This window comes from Athene noctua, chromosome 3 (assembly GCF_965140245.1).
Source record: "Athene noctua chromosome 3, bAthNoc1.hap1.1, whole genome shotgun sequence".
Taxonomy (NCBI): Eukaryota; Metazoa; Chordata; class Aves; order Strigiformes; family Strigidae; genus Athene; species Athene noctua.
Genome location: NC_134039.1, coordinates 49,177,676 through 49,196,283, shown reverse-complemented (window position 1 = coordinate 49,196,283; position 18,608 = coordinate 49,177,676). Strand labels below are relative to the sequence as shown.

Here is an 18,608-nt window from a genome sequence, read left to right as displayed (position 1 = left end):
ACTGACACCAAACCAACACTTGACATAATTTAGAAGCTACTGAGCTTCCACAATATTTGCTCACATCTGGCCTTTTTGACAGTTCAGAAAGAACAGATGTGATTACCTGCATCTGAACATGTAGACATGTTGCATAGCTGTAGGAGACGCTATGGACCAAAATGTTGCTTTCATTTTTATAAAAACCTGTAAGTATTCATAATGATTACAAGAGTTAGACATAGTACTGCAACCAAAAATACTGTACATTTGCACCCACAATGCAACATCAGGTGCTTGGCCAGTGTGTCAGTCACACTTGTTTATTCAGGGTTTACTTGATTGTGAGATACGGAGTCAAAAGGAAAATTACTCTCTCTCTCCCATGTCCCAAACTGAAGCCTTCCTTTGTACTTCTCAGTAGTACAGTCTGGTTCTCAGGGTCATCTAAGATTTTTTTTAAGAAATATTTGCCAGAACATGTATACAGGACATCAACACCACACTGCATATGCCTAATCTTCTGCCATAGCATAATACTGACATGTGTTTTCATCTTTTATATCGGTTCTGAGTTTGCAATCCAATGCTGGGAAATATCCTGCTGCCTGAAGTGATATGGGGAACAGATGATCCATGCAGTGTTTTAAGCCAGCTAACAATGATACAGTTCCCTGCAACTAATGGCATGGAAAGTAATGACCAAGTTTGTTCTGTCTCACTATCTATTCTGACAAGTTTCTGTATACCTCTGCCAACAGAACAGGGACCTGTAAACACCCTTCCTTGGTAGGCAGGAGGGGAAAATGCACTGACACTATAAGGGAGTGGTGGTGTGGAATGCTCATTGCTGACAGATAAGGTTATCTAGGAGTATACAACAGTTTCACCAGGTTGCCCCTCTGAAAGATTTTGTAGCTTTTCTTGTACATAATCATAACAGGAAGAAATTCATCTGCCTAAGTTGGTTTTGCTTATAAAGGACTGTTATCCCTGGATGTGCTCTGAACCAGGTCCATTTGATACCCAGTCTCTCTGTTTTTCATCTTTGCGTTCTTAAATCGCACAGTTACTTTTCTTATAATACTATATAGTTAATGTTTACTCATCTGCATTGCTTCAAACTTATCATTACAGACTAATCCCACTGGAGTTATGGAAATCCCCAATATTGGAACAACCCTGGGACTCCATTTCCAATACAACAAGTAACTGCATCTGTACATTCTGTTTCCTAACTAATGCAAGGTCAGTCTCTATTCACTAGTTAACACAAAGCTATGATACTCTTTGTGGGTTAAAAATCAAAACTACTCCATGTATCACCTCACTCATAATTCATTACTTATGCCAACCAGCAAACTCCTAATTAGTTATAAGTCTCCGGGGTAGGTTCTTTCCTACATGTACTCCCACATTGCTAATAACATTAGCATAGCCAGCATCAGAAGAGAAGGCAAGTTATTTCCAGATCTCTTATAATTTATGACTAAACCAGGAATTGAATTTACAAGTCTTTTGCTTAGTGGTAAACTGAATATAGAACATGAGCTTAAGAAATGATTTCTTACTCCATAACAGTTTATGAAGTATCAACTATCAGAACAACACCCCTGCAAAACAGCTCTGTGATACGAACCAAATGAATTATTCTAAAATGAAACTGCAGAGAAAAGATGGTTCCAAGTCTATAAAAAGTCCAAATCAATACCATTTTACACTTCAGTTGAAGAAATGCACTTGAGAACTTCTTTCTCTCCCACCATTAACAACTCCAGCAGCATGCAGCAAAATGCAGCTCACATTGGGCTCTGCCTCCCTTTGGCCTGGGGAGGGTTTAGGTTATGCCCCAGGACTTCAATCGCATCCTTCAGCCGCAGGGGTGATCCTGGGTACACATCTGTCTATCTGTCCAGTCACCCTACGGCTTTTCTGGCATCCACCTACCTACAGTACGGGGCTTGGGAATCCTGCTGAATACTGGAGATGGGCTCAGCAAGGAGAGTGCAGACATGCATACTTGTACACACACACATACTTGTACACACATGCAAACATAAGATGGAAAAGAAAGGTTCTGCTCCAAAGAGCTTCATTTAGATCTCCAGTCCTGTAAGGTGGAGCACACAGTGCAGCTGAACTCTAAAGAAAACACTACACTGCTGCTGTTTTCTTTATTCCTGGTCTGGCTGCTTCTCTTACGTTTGCTACTGCAACACTGTACCTGTGTGTTCCCAACTTGCAGCAGGGTCAGTCGGCGTAACAAGACTATGATCTGCCCTGCCGCCTAGAAGACTACAGGGATACTCAACATAGCACAAGAAAATTTCAAAGATAAACTGGTGCTCAAATACAAGACTGTGTAAATCTTATTGTAAGATGATGAGTAAATGGAACAACTTGCAGTTAAGTAAAATCCAAGAAACACCATGTAAAATTAATATTTCTTCAAGAAAAACAGTATCATGATAAAGCTTCTAGAATTTTATACACGATCAGACTTTTTGTAGTTTCCTACCTTTTGATGCATGTAAATAATATGTTGTAAAGAATAAAAAGCATGGAAAATAAATTGACTCATGAGATTTATGAACTTAGAATATATCAAAAGAAAACAAGATGCTAGACTTCATAAGAGATTTTTTTTTTTTTTCACAGAACAGCATTTGAAAGCTGGGATAACTCAATTTTCCACATTCCTACAATTTTATACCTTAATTTATATATTAAAGCAGCATGGAAAAATATTGGCCTTCATAAAAATATTGACTGTCTTTTCTGCCCCTTCTGTGAAAATTTCATTTTAAAATCCAACAAAATGCCTAAAATCTACACAATCAGATTAAGTGCTCATATCCTCCACCTAAGTGACTGAGTTTGTTCAGTGCAGCCAGGACAGGGCATAAGTGAAACTTAACCTAAAATACTTGCTGTTATTGATCGTTTCCTACCAAAAGACATACATAATAAGTAAGTAATTGGTAAATCTGTTGAAAATACAGTCAATGCTGTTCTTGTATGGATTTTCCCTGTATGTCAGCAGAAATTCTGCAGAGGAAACATTCTGCTTTACATTCCAGTAGGCATCTCATGGCTTAGTAAGAAATCACATAAAGTCAATTCTTAAAAAACAGATAGCAGTTTGTTATACTGGGGACATCGCATCTACTCAATGTTTCAAATCTTGTGAGTAGGTGTATTTCTCCGAGTATGACAAGAGAGGTAGATGAACATACAATTCCTTGTTGTCCTTTTCATGACTGGCTGTAACTAACTCCTAAAACACCTAAATTTTTATTAAAAATAAGCAAACATAACCACATTGCTGAAGAGAATCTGCAAACGTGAAGCTTACCTTAACCTACTCTGCACTGTCTCCTCCAGCCTGTGGAGTGACAATCCTCAAACCAATCCTAGTTCAGAACCCAGCAACCTGCAGCAGAAGACGCACTGGTATGAGGTGCATCAGAGCACATCTATGAGGCACAACATACCGCAGTTACCAATGGGACCATAAATTTAAAACACTGCCAATGCAGGCTGCCTTGGGTCAGCGGCTGGGCTAACATGACTGATAGCTTGGATAAACGCTATAAAGGTGAAATGTTGTACCATTTTCAGTGAAAGCAATGGAGATAGGTAAGGTCCAGGCACTTGCAAAAACCACCTGTTTTGATTGTGTACAGGGCCTTAGACAATCCTTTTTATCTTTTTTTTTTTTCCCCCCCAGCTATAAGAACATCTACAAGATGACTTTGTCACTCCAGAAATATTATCTAAAAATCAAATACACGTTTAGGAACTGGAAAAACTCTGGCCGTTGCCTGGCCTAGGCATGACATAGAAAAGCAAATAATAATATTTTATGATCAACTCCAGGCCACGATATACAGGATGTGATCACATAACACACTGAAAACACCAGGCCTGCAGGACACGGCAGCACAGCTCTCACAATCTGGGCTTTCTGGTTTCCTGCCTAAAAAGAGCTTAGTTCTTGTGCGATTTGGTTTTGGGTATGTTTATCATATTCTAAGTCAAAGAAACAGATATCTTGGCAGCCAACTCTCTCTAAATCAAAACTGAGGCATACAACAGGGGTGGTCTTCAATTTAGCATCAAACATAAGTAGTCCACTTGAAACTCTATTTATAACTGTAAGATTAGAAATGAATACAAATATCCCAAATCTGAAATCAAATAACCACCAACTGAAAGCCAGTCAACAGACAAAACCTGCCTCTTCATTCTTAATGACAAGAACCTCATCAATTTCTTACCAGAAGAGTATTGGAAGAAACACCTGATATACGACACAGATATTGACTCACACCACAGTAACTTCAGTAATTGCATTTCAGGAGTGAACTGTTTTGCAAGACTGTACGAGTAAGACCCTTTTTACAAAAACAACTGTTCTTTGTGAGTGAAAAACCTGCAATCACCTGTTGGAGAACTGCATTTCATTTTTTACAGTGACCAGAGTTAAACCATTACTACCTTCCAAAGGCTTAACATTTCCACCCCACAGCCTACAGTGCAGTTATAGCAAACTGTCCCAGCACTTCTCCAGTAGCAGGACAGCCATGGCACACGCTCAAGATTCAATATCCTGAGTGTGTCTGAGTCCACTCACCACAGACAGGAGTGGTAGAAAACATTTGCCAGAAAATGGAAAAATGGTATGGCATGGTGTAAAATCAGTTCTCACAGTGAAGCAGCTCTGTACAGCAATGATAAGAATGATCTCTGTATGGCAAACTTACAAGGGATAGTGTCATATGAGGATGCAAAAAAGGCTACTTTGAACTTAGAGGGAAAAGTGGTCCATGGAAGCAGCTGTATAAGAAGCAGAGAGGTTTCTCCAGGCTAACTGCAGCACATATACAGACTAAGAAGGGAGCTGGGTGACCATATGGCTAGAAGCTTTGCCAAACAAGAGAAGTGCTGGTGAAGGAACAACAGGCTTCTTGATCCTCTGGATAGTCCTGCTTGCAGAAATTCCATAATGAAATAAGTTTTTTTTAGTTTGCTTTTGTTCACAATTGGGTTGCACAATATTGTCAGAAAACAACAAATCAAGAATACATGTCAATACGCTCAAAAATTCTAAGTGCTAGCAGCCTAAAATTATTCATCATGTTACTTTGACAGATACCATGCATTCAAAGAGATGAACTTCAGTTATCTCTATACAGATGATGTCATTTGAATCTTCTAAGAGCTGTGGCTACTTGGAATTTTTGTCACTGATCACTGCTGAACTCTTCTCTTTGTAGTTTTGCTTTTCACCCTACAGCAAGTACTGAAAATACCAGGCTACACACAGTCAGAACAACAAGCCGTTCCCTCTCTACATTTTCTTGAGTTGGCTAGTGACAAGGCTTATGGAGGAATAACATGAAGACATGCGAAAACAATTAATTTTTTTTTTCATTCCACCTGGTTTTGGACTGTTTGGGAGAGCCCAATAGTGGGGAAGGGCAAAATCACAGCCACTGAGAAAATGTTTAAAACTGCCATGACATTTGGAAGGGTCTTCATTTTTAAGGTATCTTTCTGTAATTTTTAGCTCATATACTTCCTGTTTTCTTAATTCGTGCAGATGTCCGTAAAGGTGGAACATAATCCAATGCAGAACATCTGCATAGAAGGAAAGTGTAAACATAAAAGTCCTATAATCCTCTATTATAGGTAAAGAATCAAATTACAACTTGAATTCTTATAAGCATATTGAAGAACAATCAATATATTTAAATTAAAATGGATTTTTAAAGATATATTTCAAGTTTAAGTGTCAAAATAATAGAATTAGTACTTGTAATCCCTGAGCAAATCTTGGCAGAGAAATTCAATTAGAGGAAAAATTATTAAGAAAATTATAAAATATTAAAACATCTGGCTTCAGCAAATATGAATACTTTAGTATATTACTGTAAGAAGATGTAGATTTAGTGGAATCACCACCAAATTTTTTTTTTTTTTTTTTGCATTATTAACGACAAAAAAAGATCTTTTGATTCCTGTCATGCCATTTTGCAATGGGGTTGGAATAAATATGCAGTGTGAACTATAAATTTGCTCAATGATGTCATTCAGTTAAAGCACATTTATTCCTTGAGCTAGCTGTGAAGTTCTAGTGTTTTCAATGATGGCTTTCTTTGGGGGAGTATCTACACTATCTGTTGATCACTACCTGCATGCGTGAAGATTTGCAATGACCAACTTCCTTACCTTCAGATAAGGACCCGTTCCACCTTGAAGCACTTGCTAGCTTTCAGTAAATTCAAGCATTTTCCTGCTTCCATATTATCTGTGGTGGCAAATTCCTGAACATATGTGGGGCTCAAAGCAGCTCACTAAATTGTCGTGGTGGAGCTTTCTGAAGCAAGGACATTGGACAGTAAGGCAAAACAAGCACAGTGATGAATGACTCAATGGCCTCAACCTTCACAATCTCTTAAACAGACAGTACAGGGCTTTCCAGAGCTCAAAACTCTTTACATCCACACAATGTCTTTTATTTCTTAGGTGGGGAATGGGTAGTAGAAGGTACTTTTGAGCTGAAGCTTACACCCACAGTTATCTCAAATTTCTATCTCCCTCTTGAAACATGTGTTTCCTTTTGAAAATTCTGCTTCAGGCAATAAGCAACCAAGTCTTAAACTTGGCTTGTGCATCAGCAGTGCTAGCTGCCCTGAACACTATTGATGAAGAAAGGACAGAACTACACAACATTAGTCTTCTCCAGATTTCTGCCTGAACTGGATGATAGATTCAGTAACGCTCCTGCCTTGCTAGTGGAAATCCTGGTGTGCAGAACAGCACAGAGCTTTGACACTGATGTGGTATTTTGATTTATAAAACTTCTTCCCATAACACTGATTGATTCACTTCCAACTTCCTCCTCATTTCCTTTATTGAGAAATTAGCATGAAGAGAACTCTTGCTAATTAGCGTTTATTTGTACTGAGGTGACACTATTCACAAAAGCACTGCCTGACTGATCCAGTCTCTCTGCTTTCTAACGTTACCAAATGGATCAGGCAGGATTGATTACAGGATTGATTGCATTTGTGCATTTCAAGGCATGAAGGAACCACTGAGAACAATTCTCTCTCTGATCTCCAGAGTGACATAAGCAGAGAAACGTGATATAGTGATATCTGCAGCTACAGATTACCTCTTAGAAAGATATCCAATGTGGCCTTGAAAACATCATGTGATGGAAAATCTGCCATATGCACAGCTAATTTCTATGTGAATTGGGAGTAGACAAGTCTTCAATCCCAAAATCTCATTATACTACCACCATTACACCCAGGCTATCCCTGCAGATAGAGAACTGTAACCTCTGATCAAATCGCCTCTTAATCTTCTGTCCATTTTAGATTAAGAACCGCCTGAATTGCTTAGGTGTTTGCCATTTAAGATATATTTTGCAGCTCCTTCCAGTGTTTCAACATCCTGTGACTACCAGGTAAGATTTAGCAACAGTGCCATTAGATCACATTTCTCCAACTGAGCTGTCATTTATTTTTACTAAACATATTTTGAGTTGCCTGTCATGGTCTACAGTTGCTACATAATTCAACATTTTAGCTAATACAAACCCCAGTTTTGCTTTTCAAGATGTGGAGCCAAGATCACCAGTATCATGGCAAAATTGAAGCAGTAAGGATCAGAAAAAAATACAGTAATGGTGTCACTCCTTTTTAGATAAACTGTTGTGCAGGCATTCAGATAATGGATGGTAAATTTTCAAATATATATTATGACGACTGAAATTTGGAGGAATGAGCCAGTAAAATTTTTCCTAGTACTTATATTAAGGAGCAGATATTTAAGTTTTTAGGGGTCATGTACCTCTTTGTAGAACATAAGAAGCTGAATGATGTACACCCCCCCCCTATCTTTCTACTTGTTAGTACTGAGGGAGATTTGGCCTGACAAAACGGTTTATCTAAGTCTCTGTGTGGAAGATTAGACAATCCTTGGAAAAATGAGAACTGAATGAAAAAAATGGAAAATGAGAGTGATTACTTCCTACAGATTTTACCTTTTGTCCTTTGTGCTCAGTTATCACTGATGCCTTTATGGTTTGCTTACTCTATCTTTGCAGAAAACCACAATCCAGAAATGCCCACTTCTGAGAAATGGTTGTTCAAAAATAAGATGAAAGAATGCATAACTATGAATGTTTTAAAAAGCGATGTGATAATGACTAATTCTTTTGCTATACTTCAGTCTGATATAAAACTAAAGTTTCAAGGATGACTTAGGGGTGAATTTAATATGCAACACCACCTGACAAATAGGATGCACTGGATTTTTTTCTCAGGTGTTTATAATAAAAAAAATGCCTGTGACAATAGGACCATTAACTTACTCAATATTCAGGATGAAGAAAAGATGTAGTTAAAGCCAAAGGAAAAGCTGGGTTAAAGAACTACAAAATAAGCGACTGGCTTATATTAAAATTTGCCGAATCACAGGAATAGTGATGACTTTAGCTATCAATAAGCATTTAAAATCCACAAGGATTTACTGTTTCTGCAAAAGAAGTCTGCCAACAGAAAAAAAAAAAAAAAAAAAAGGAAGAATAATTCAAGCATTTCTTGGCTGCTAACCTGCGCTCTGTAACTCTCTAATCAATCTCTGTACTTATTCCCTAAGGTTTAATGTATGCATAATGAACTAATGGCAAAGAGGAATGAAGACAGATGCATTCATTTGCATGAGCTAACTTATTAGATAGTCAAGCTTGCTGAACAAATCACTGCAGTGAAACAGTAAAATGCACAGCTGCAAGAATGTACCTATACGATGCCATTTCTTTTCTCATCTAAATTTCCAGCATATGCCACATCATTAGCAGAAACTGAAATGGCATCATGTTAGCACCTAGTAATATTGCACCTACTAGCCTGTGAGACAATAGGAACATCTTACATCTTCAGGTCACTTCAAGAAGCTCTATGCAGGTCTCAGCAAAAATCTGAATGTGACATCAATGTAAGAGGCTTACATTATCCCAGAGCAGTCTCATTATTGTATACTGCAGGCAAAAAAAACTTTCCTCTGTCAAACTCCATAATGTGATGCATGTTTCACAGGAAAGTTTTTTAGGCTTTTCTTTCAACATTTCCTCTTATCCTCCAGAAACTTCAGGTGAAAAGGAACAAAGATGATTACACCTACCTGCCTCTCCAAAAATATTAAGACATGCTAGCTATATATTCTGGCTCATGTCCGCTTCAAACACGCATCTTGTTCATTGTGTCTATTGCAAAGGCTTTCTCTCCCTTCAGTGGCCATGAGGTTAAGACAGACAGGTAAGTGTCTCTATGAATTGAAGAAATAGCTAAAATCTTCAATAGACTGAAACAGATACAGATTCAGCTAAACGGTACTACCTGGAAGTACTACCTGACATCTGCCAATTTTACACAAAATGCAATGTACAGAATCTCAACAAGAATGCAAATAGGGGAAGCTGCTAACACAACTCACAGCACGCCTGTTGAAAATACTTTTTTAAAGTAAGATTGTTTGTGAAAAAGAGCTGGCACTTTAATGAAGGTTGTTCTTAGAAAGAAACTGCCTGCTTATGAGCACTTGTTCAGGTTGCTGACTCCATGCAAACAACCCACAAGATGGGACTGTCCCTGTTTCTCTCCTCCTCTGTTAAATGATATATATGGCCATTTTTTTTAAAGCAAGTATTTAAATTCTCAATAATTTTAAGTTTACAAAATCACCTAAGGAACATACCAGGCTGATCTCCATACACAGGCCCTGGCAGATATTCTATTATCATTTATAGTACAATTTACTAACCAGAACTGGAGGGAAAACTATGAGAAAACTGTATTTTTACATTTGATATGCTTCCAGTTTGGTATAAAACTTCTGAGAGTTACACAAACAGGTGCATTCTGAAACTTTTTTCTTCTCCAGGTATACCAACATGTGGTGTTTTTTAAATGAAATAAACTTCTGCTCCCTGTGACCTGTATCATTTTGTTTCACTGCTGCTTACACCGGGCTGCTCTCAGCCGTATGCCGTGTGCTCAGAAGCCTGGAATGGCTGGGGACCCCATGCCAGAGTAGTTCATGTGCAGTTCAGTTATCCATCATCATTGGAATTATAAATTACCCCAGGTTTAATAAATCAATGCTTTTCAGCTGGTCTGCATCACTGGGAAATTTCCATCTAGATCAGGCACTGAGCATCTGCAATTGCCATTCATTTCACCTGAAAAGATCAGTGCTCAAATCTTTTTCTTTGTATTACTATACTGTTAAACTGCTTTGAAAAACTGTGATAGGGTTACTCACATGACTAAAGCAATCACAATGGCATAAATCATACATTACTTGTCTGTCCCAAGTAGAATATCAAATGTGTCAACCTAAATTAGTTGGATTTCCTAACTCCCAGTTTCAGCCTCTTTAATGCAAAAAAGCACCATGATTTAAATTTATGAAATACAAAAAACTAATTCCTCCCCTTTGTTTTTCTATGTCAGATTAACACTTTGACAGTAACAGCATACTATTCCTTTTAACTCATTAGCTCCTGGTAAATAAACTAACCAGAGATCTAATTACAGACTCAAAATTTTACAGCTGTAACTTCTGAAATCTTTGAAGATGTCACCCCAGTCCTTAATTTGTATTGTGTCAGATTTAACAGTTTGGGTTTTTTCCTAATTTACAGCCTGTCCCAAATAAAGGACACCGTATGTCAAACATGCTGCTGTGTTTAGCGTTTCTGCCATTTTTATAACATCACTTAACTTAGCACTGCTAATGCTAATACCAGTTTGAATATGGAGCTAAGATTTGCACCAACAAAGAACATCTGGCATGATAGGATCCGTTTTTACTTCTAAGTGTGCAACAAACATTTATTAAAATGGACAGAAAGATTAGTATCATCTGTAGGCACAATTTGGGATTTCCTAAGGAGTGCAGGAGAGGCCACTGACCGTATCTAATATTGCACAGAGCTATTTATCTAAACTGTAGAATTTAGAAGAATCACTAACAGTAAATGTTTCTAGACAGGATCTATCTTAACTCCCAGAATTTAGCTTATTCTTAAGGTCACCTCCTCCAAGATACTTTTAACTGAAAATAGATGGGAAAGGTGATTTCTGCCTGAGGAAAACTACCAAATAAACACATTTACTCTAGTTTTTTCTCGATATTTGCTAAACATCATCAACTATTGTTTTCCTCTAAGCTTCCTCTGCATAAATGTCTTGCAGGTTCCACCTCCAAAAACTTTTCTGCTAAGGGAAGATCTACATTTTAAAAAAAAGTCCCCAAACATGACTATATGTGTGTTGATATAATGTCAAACCCTCCCAGCAGAGATGAAGTCATAATGGGGGAAAAAAGAAGCCAAAAAAATTTAGACCAATTTATCAAGCAAAAGAAGAGAGACAGCACTTCTGTGCTGATGTCACTTTTTGTACCTTGAAGCTTTGTTCATTTAGAAATACTGCACAATTCACACTTCCAACCAACCCAGCTTCACCAGCAGTATTCTCCAGGAAACACCTAGTTTATACATCTTACAGAATACCTGTAATAAGAGTCTTTGCTCTGGACTTTCTTTTCCTTCTTGTTTTAGCAAAGTCTAGAGTAGGTGATCTTCAGGCCGTAACAGGTTTGCACATTCATCACATTTTTCCCCACGTGAAGATGCAGAGTTTATGATGAAGATACCAGATACCAGTCTAATGTTAAGTGCCACCATCTGAGAAGAAGATTTGGTATGGTTTTGAGTTTATAATGTTTAATTTTAAATCATACATGTATTAAAAAAATACAAGATGATGCCCTGATACAATCTGATCCCCATGTATTAACTACTGGTCAATGATATTTTTATAGGGTAGCAGATATACTAAAATGTGTATTGGATCAGCATATAAAATGTTCTAGACTCTACTTCAACTTTGTACATAGAGAAAATCTGGACTATAAAACATATCCAGAACTTGTCAGAAATACTCTTGAGATTTCCAACACCCTTAACTGAGACCATGAAAAGCACATCTTACATTATAGTCATGTCCAGCTATCATCCTAGTTGGCTAGCTCTTAAGCTCGACTGAATCACTTAAAAAAGCTTGTCTATTATTTTCCATGGTGTGGGATTAAGTAAATTGAGCTCCATCATTTTTATTATGTTTCCATCCACTACATGCTCTCCACTGCACCATTACCTTTTGTTAGTGGCTAAGGAATAAAGCTCTTGGATTTTAATGGTCTCATTAGGCTTAGGTATAATTCTTATCATAAAATTGCAGAAATTCCTTACTAGGCATCTGGTTTTGTAGCTACAAGTTTGTAGTGACTTTCAAATACACTTGCTAAATTTTCAATTCCAGAATTAATGACATATCTTTTAGCCAGAACTCAACCTGAAAACTTTTTGGAAGAGCAGATGTTTTCACTCCCATGTGAATATGTTCCATGCATGTTATTTAGAAATTAGAATTAATTTTAATTGTACCGCAGCATTAGATATTCTTGATAGTTTGGGTCTATTTGCTGCAGTCTTGGTCTAATGGCAAGATTTCCCTATACAACCTCTATCAGCTTTTACTTCTCACTTCCGTTTACAGGAGCAATATTTTGGGGATCAATATTCACACTCTGTTATGAGGTATGATCACTCATGGTTTGTCAGTGACACCTAAAATTCAGATGCAGCATGTGTCCCTCATTCTTCTATGACATTGGGTTTTTACTACCACAAAGGTCAATGCTCATTTTCTGTATCATTTATCTGACAACTATTCGGGGTCACAATGTCATCTAATATGGCAAGAAGGTCTTGACAGAATATTGTCTCAGAGTTAACTATTAAGCTGGGCTCTTTGCTTCACTGATAAAATCAATTAGCATTGAAAACTGGTACTTGCTCCTGCTTGGATTGATATTCACAGTGTCCTTCCACCAATGCTTTCTATGAATAAGAGCATTGGCATCTTTTGACTTTGGCCTCCTTACTGTTTTTACCCTATTAAAATATTCCTTGTTTTGCTTTCTGTACTCTTCAGTATTGTTAATAAGTGAGACTTTAAGGAAGAGCCTTCTTCATGTGTTTATTCACACATTAGTGGATTCCCAAGACCATGCAGATACAAATTGAAAGTAATATCTGCAATTTGGACAAGGACAATAAATAAAAAAAGATAAGCATCTGCATTCTACTAGCCTGTATATCATCTACAAAGTTAATAAAGTCTCCCACTCTATTAATGTAAGAGGTATGAATGGATGTATGTAGTAAATTAATTATGAAATTAATGTGGACAGAAAAGGATTTGGGAATTCTGACAGGTGATCGAAACTCTCACTGGGCAGAATAATTAATGCAAACCATGAATATATAAACAAGATAGTTTTACACAGCAATACTTGGTACACCTTTGTAATTAGTGAAGAAGTGACTATCACTTGGATGCTTTATTCATTCTTGCTACATGATTCAACAAGAATCAACTAAACAAAGAGAGGGCTGGAAAGTCAGAACAGAGTTTTCAGAATAGTTAAAGAAACAGGCCTAGGAACAGAAGACCTCAGAAGCACAATTTGTTTACTTCAAAAAAGGGAGGATTAAACAATAATTTCATAATGAATTAGCTATAAAGGATGAAGTGAATTTTGATGAAAAACAACTCTTTATCACAAATGAGATGAAGCTGAAACCACATATACTCAAGCTAGAAATAAAAGTGAGGCTAATTAACCACAAAAGGCTGCAATGGATTTTATATCACTGGCAACCTTAAATAGATTGAATGTCCCTCTAAAATATAATTGAAATACAACTTGAAATACAAGTAAATTCAGGGAAGCTGTATGTTTAGTTTAGATGGTCACCAAGGTCTCTTCTGGCCCATGAACTCAATGTAAATTCACAATAAATATAGCAAAAAAAAATTATATATATATATATATAAAAGATGAGCTCTTTGTTCCTACCACAAACAAAAAACTAGTTTGTAATGATGCTATAATTAACTTGTGGTCTTACAGCTCCTACACAAAACAGACATGCCCAACTCTTTTATTCCATACTCTAAGGTACAAATTCGTACCTCTGCCCCACACATGAGGGTTGTGATGAGCAAGACACACAAAACACCAACGTCTCTTATTCCAAGAAGCTTAAAAATGCTATTAAACAAACAATGAAATAAACAACCCTTTCTCCATCCACACATGAAACACTTTAAACCACTTCATATTGGCAAAATGGACATATAATTTTGTAACAAAAAGATTATTGAATTTTGATGTAAAAGTCAAGGTTTACAGTGAGAGCTAGTAGGTTTGACCTGCTGATAGGGTTGAAAAGAAGAGGGCAAGCTATTATCCAGATCTGGGATAGCGTATTTTGGTGTGACAGTGTTGTTATCTTGGTAGATGATAGATTATTTCCTTGCTGTCTTCATGCCCTGAATTTATAAACACTGCAAAAACTGAACGGGAGATTAAAAAAAAAAAAAACCAGATGGAAAGCATGTATTAACTTCTTTAAAGAGGTACTGGAAAAGAGATTAGGAACATCATTTAAAAAATCAAGTTAATTATCTATAACTGTAACATAAAAAGCATCTATCAAGTGCAAAAAGACCTAAGTAGGCAAATGATAAAAATTAACCCTCAGTTTCTCAGATTAGCAAATTACTCAGAATTTAAAGGAACCTGCCTGGACTTCTTTTGCTAGTCATACGCTTCTGCCTAAAGCACTGGTGGACATAGGACTTTTGAAAAACAGCAATGCCCTGCTGGGTCAGACTAACACTCCATCTAGCCCTGCTCCATCTTGGAAAGCAGGAAAAGGAGGTCCTGTTTAGGGAGAGAATGACAGCCTGCCTACTTTGTCTAGTCCAGTCCTGCCACAGTTCCCCAACATACAGTACTGTCATGTTAGATGATACCATGCTCCTCAATGTTTGTGGTCTTTATGTATGAATTTCTTGCTAATTAATTTGTTCAAACCCTTCTGAATTCACTGACTCACTCTGCATCCATGGGTTTACTGCTTCCTCTTCCTCTCTCGTGATACTGGATCCAGGAGGACTGTCTCAACTGAATGATGCAGGAATCCATTTTTCTGTTGAATCCACATTTTTGATCAATAATGGACTGATAATAGTATAGACAAGAATGTCTAAATAGATTTCCACTCAAGAGAAAAAGACATTGCTTGAACATTTTAAAATCCATTTCCTCACTTCTGAGCGGACTGGGGAACCTGAGCATCCTCATGGATCTTCTCATGTAATTTCCATTTTTCTGGTGACACTCCCCTTCTTCCCCCATGAAAACCCAGCTGTGCTATCCTGTGGAAATGCAGTGGTTTTCAAGAGGTCAATATCAAGCTTTAGCTTTGGCTGTTCTACTCCACAAGGGACAGTCAAAATCCAGTTTCACAAAAGAAGAGTTTTACAACTTCTTGTGGACAGCAGCTATTATAGGGATTGATAAATCTTGTGTTCAGACAGGAACAGACTGTGATCAATTACACAGTCACATGGTTAGAGGCCTCCCTGTACTTAGCATCTCTTGTCACGACCTTTAATGAGCATATGGCTTTCCTCCCTCTTTCCAAACTCATCCAGCCTGTCCAGCTTCTCTTTCAGACTAGGTCTCCATACCTCTCAAGCCTACTCTTGACCACCTTTGTTTGGCTTTTCCTAGTTTCTCTATCCTCACATGGTCTCTACAGCCTGCTTCCTCTTCTAACTGAAGCCTTTAAAGGAGAATAAATTTTTTGACAGACATCACCAACACTTTCATTAAAATGAATGAAACCATTAAAATGAATGAAACCGGGATGTTTTCCCTTTGTGAAGTTCAGAGAGCACATCGAAGTTGTGCACGAAAACAACCAGGAGACGGGACTCCCAACCTGATAAGATGCACTGGTGCTTCCAGGCCTATTTTCAGGTCCCAGGCTCCACTGAGAAAGGTATCACAGTGACCCAGCAAGGCAGGTGCTAGGGATTTCTGCTCCAAACCAACAAGCGGCCGGTGGAGTACATACCCATGTACACACTGCAAGCACATTTGCTGAATAAAGAATGATTCACTCAAAATTGCCATCTCTGCCCCAAAATGCATGCTTGGGCAAGGGCTGAAAGCTGAGACAGTTTTCTAAATGATGTTATAGATACCATATGGGGTTTCATCCTCATCACGCTACATATAGCTAAACTGATTTTGCTGGGAAAAACTGCAGCTGCAGTAATTTAATATGTTTTATTTTGAAGGGCTGAAGTTTGGTAAAATTACATGCAACTAAATCCATAAACGCAGCCACCATTTGGCACCATCAGCAACAAATCCTGCTTTTGTCTGTGCCCATAATCAACTTTTATACAGAAGTGAAAAGATATTTAACTTTTCATATTAGTTGGATATTTGAAAAAGTGTGTGTTCCTCATGTACAGTATTGCCTTTAATGCATTTTTTTCCTCATTTATGGTGAAAGGAATGAAATTAGATTGTTCTCTATTCTAATCCTTTCCAGTACTGTAAAGCACTAGCACAGTAGCAGCTCTCTAAAGAAAATGTATAAATAAATTACCAGCAATCTCGTTAAGGTAAGAACTTATTGGACTTTTTTCATCTTCTGCGAGAGCTAAACGTTGGGTTTATCTGTGTATGAAACATGTTTACATGAATGCCATATATTAAATAATTCCAACAAAGTTATTTTGCTGTAAGGGAGGGAGGATAAGTGAGAAATCTTACTTCTTTCAATATTAAGTATGTGAAAGCAAATTCAGGAATTTCCAGTGTTGATGAGAAGTAAAAGACATGTAGCTCTGCAGTTGCTTCACAGACCATTTGATAAACCTCCAGCAGGTTAAACAAACACGCAGAAAGGACTGTAAATGATATAGCAACTGCAGCCTCTCATCAAACATGAAATCAGCAAATGACTTTGCAGATATAATAAACACCTCAAGTGCAGAAAAGCTTCCTAGCCTGTGATCTGCATTTCACAGGTCAGAACACTTGCTTCTGCTAGGAAATCACCCAAGATAGTTACCATAATAACTGTGACTGCAGAGGTTATTGCTAATGGATTTCTAAATGCTAAGAATCTCTTAAGTGGCAAATCTGAGCATTCTTGCTGATTTTAAAAAGTACACAGTAAAAATAAATGTCTATGAGACAAATGCAAATTGAGGGATAAAAGTGTATTTGTAGACACATACTTCAATTTCCTAACAGCCTTTACTGAGATACATACATTATTTTCAGGTTTTGCTTCTACAATGAATTCTTTTTTTCCACAATAGAACTATGAAAAAGGTAGGGGATGATTTTGTGACAGGTTTTTTTCAGGCAAACCATGCCCTTAATCTGCAAAACCAGTTAGCCAGTGAAGACTGTTTAATATTTTGGTAGGGAATGAAGCATTAGAGCAAGACAGCACAGCATCGGAGTGCTTACAAAATCTGAGGGAAGCTGAAGTCAAAGGCAAGGAAGGTTTCTTTTGATAAGTCTGGAAAAGGTGATTGAAGTCTGCATAACTTGAGCAATGCTGCTTGAGAAGGTGGCTGCCCTATAGCAAATGATGCAAAGAGGGCTGCTGAAGTTAGCAGCACCTGGTCAAAAAATAATAGGATTGTTTTCATCTTATGGTTTTACTTGACACGGGATTGTGAAGAAATTTGACCAAGTTAACTGCAAGCATGAGAACAGCTATTTTTGAACACCTGCTGTCTTGCCAATGTCATATTAATCACAGAGGAAAAAAAAACCCTGGCTCTGGAGGTGTGTTTGCACACAGGTAAACATCTACCCACCGGGGATGGATCATCTGTCTGTCACATTCGTCAGTCACTGTGAACCTGGCTCAGATGTTAACAGCTGAGCTACAGCAAGAATAACCTGGGAGCCATCTTCCCTCCTAGCAGTGTCATTTCATGCAACTTGTACCTTTGGATCACATTAAGAAGTCTGTCTTTTTTTTTTTTAAATCCATGTGGATTTTTTTTCAATTACTCTAATCTCTTGGTATTACTTTCTGTATCTTCCCCTTATTTCCATGATTATCTTGTAAAAGAAAAATAATGCACACTATCTGTTCTAGTATTATACTATGCTGTACAGACCTTTTCATTTAAATTGTAGCACAGCACACACAAATGTTTAATTCAGCTAATACAATTTTATATTGGTAAATCAAGCACAGTGTAACTGGATCACACGTTCTGTCTCTAACTGTAATCTATACTGGATCCCAGAATCATACATATATTTTAACTCTCAATTATTTTCTTATTTCTTCACAACCTTTGCTTGTTTTCCTATAGCAATACATTTTTGCTTTCAGGATTAAACAGTCAGTTCTATATGTTACAAAAAACCCAAAACCACAGTGAAGAAGCTAGAGCGGTCTTTCAAATTCTTCAGCTTCCAGCTGACCTACCTTCGAGTTAGTTGTGGGGAGTAGACAAACCCCCTCAGGAAAATCACATTTGGTGTAGTCTGAGACATAATATGAACATTTGCTGCACAGCAAGCTGTTGGTCAGGGAATGGGAAAAAAAAGGCATACTTTTGTGTTTCTGTAAACAG

The 18,608-nt window shown here is 37.5% G+C and overlaps 1 protein-coding gene across 22 annotated transcripts in view; it reads right to left on the bottom strand.

Annotated features, from left to right (window-relative positions):
* Positions 1 to 18,608, bottom strand: part of GRIP1 (glutamate receptor interacting protein 1) — a 344,230-nt gene that overhangs the window by 87,121 nt on the left and 238,501 nt on the right. The window contains exon 2 of one of the 22 annotated variants that reach the window (XM_074902917.1): positions 107 to 186. The exons of 20 other annotated variants lie outside the window; for them this stretch is intronic. In XM_074902917.1, the coding sequence (XP_074759018.1) occupies positions 107 to 128 (22 nt within the window). In that variant the 5' untranslated portion in view covers positions 129 to 186. Of the gene's footprint in view, positions 1 to 106; positions 187 to 11,575; positions 11,687 to 18,608 lie in introns of those variants that run through there. One more of the 22 variants, XM_074902918.1, reaches the window with a different exon arrangement.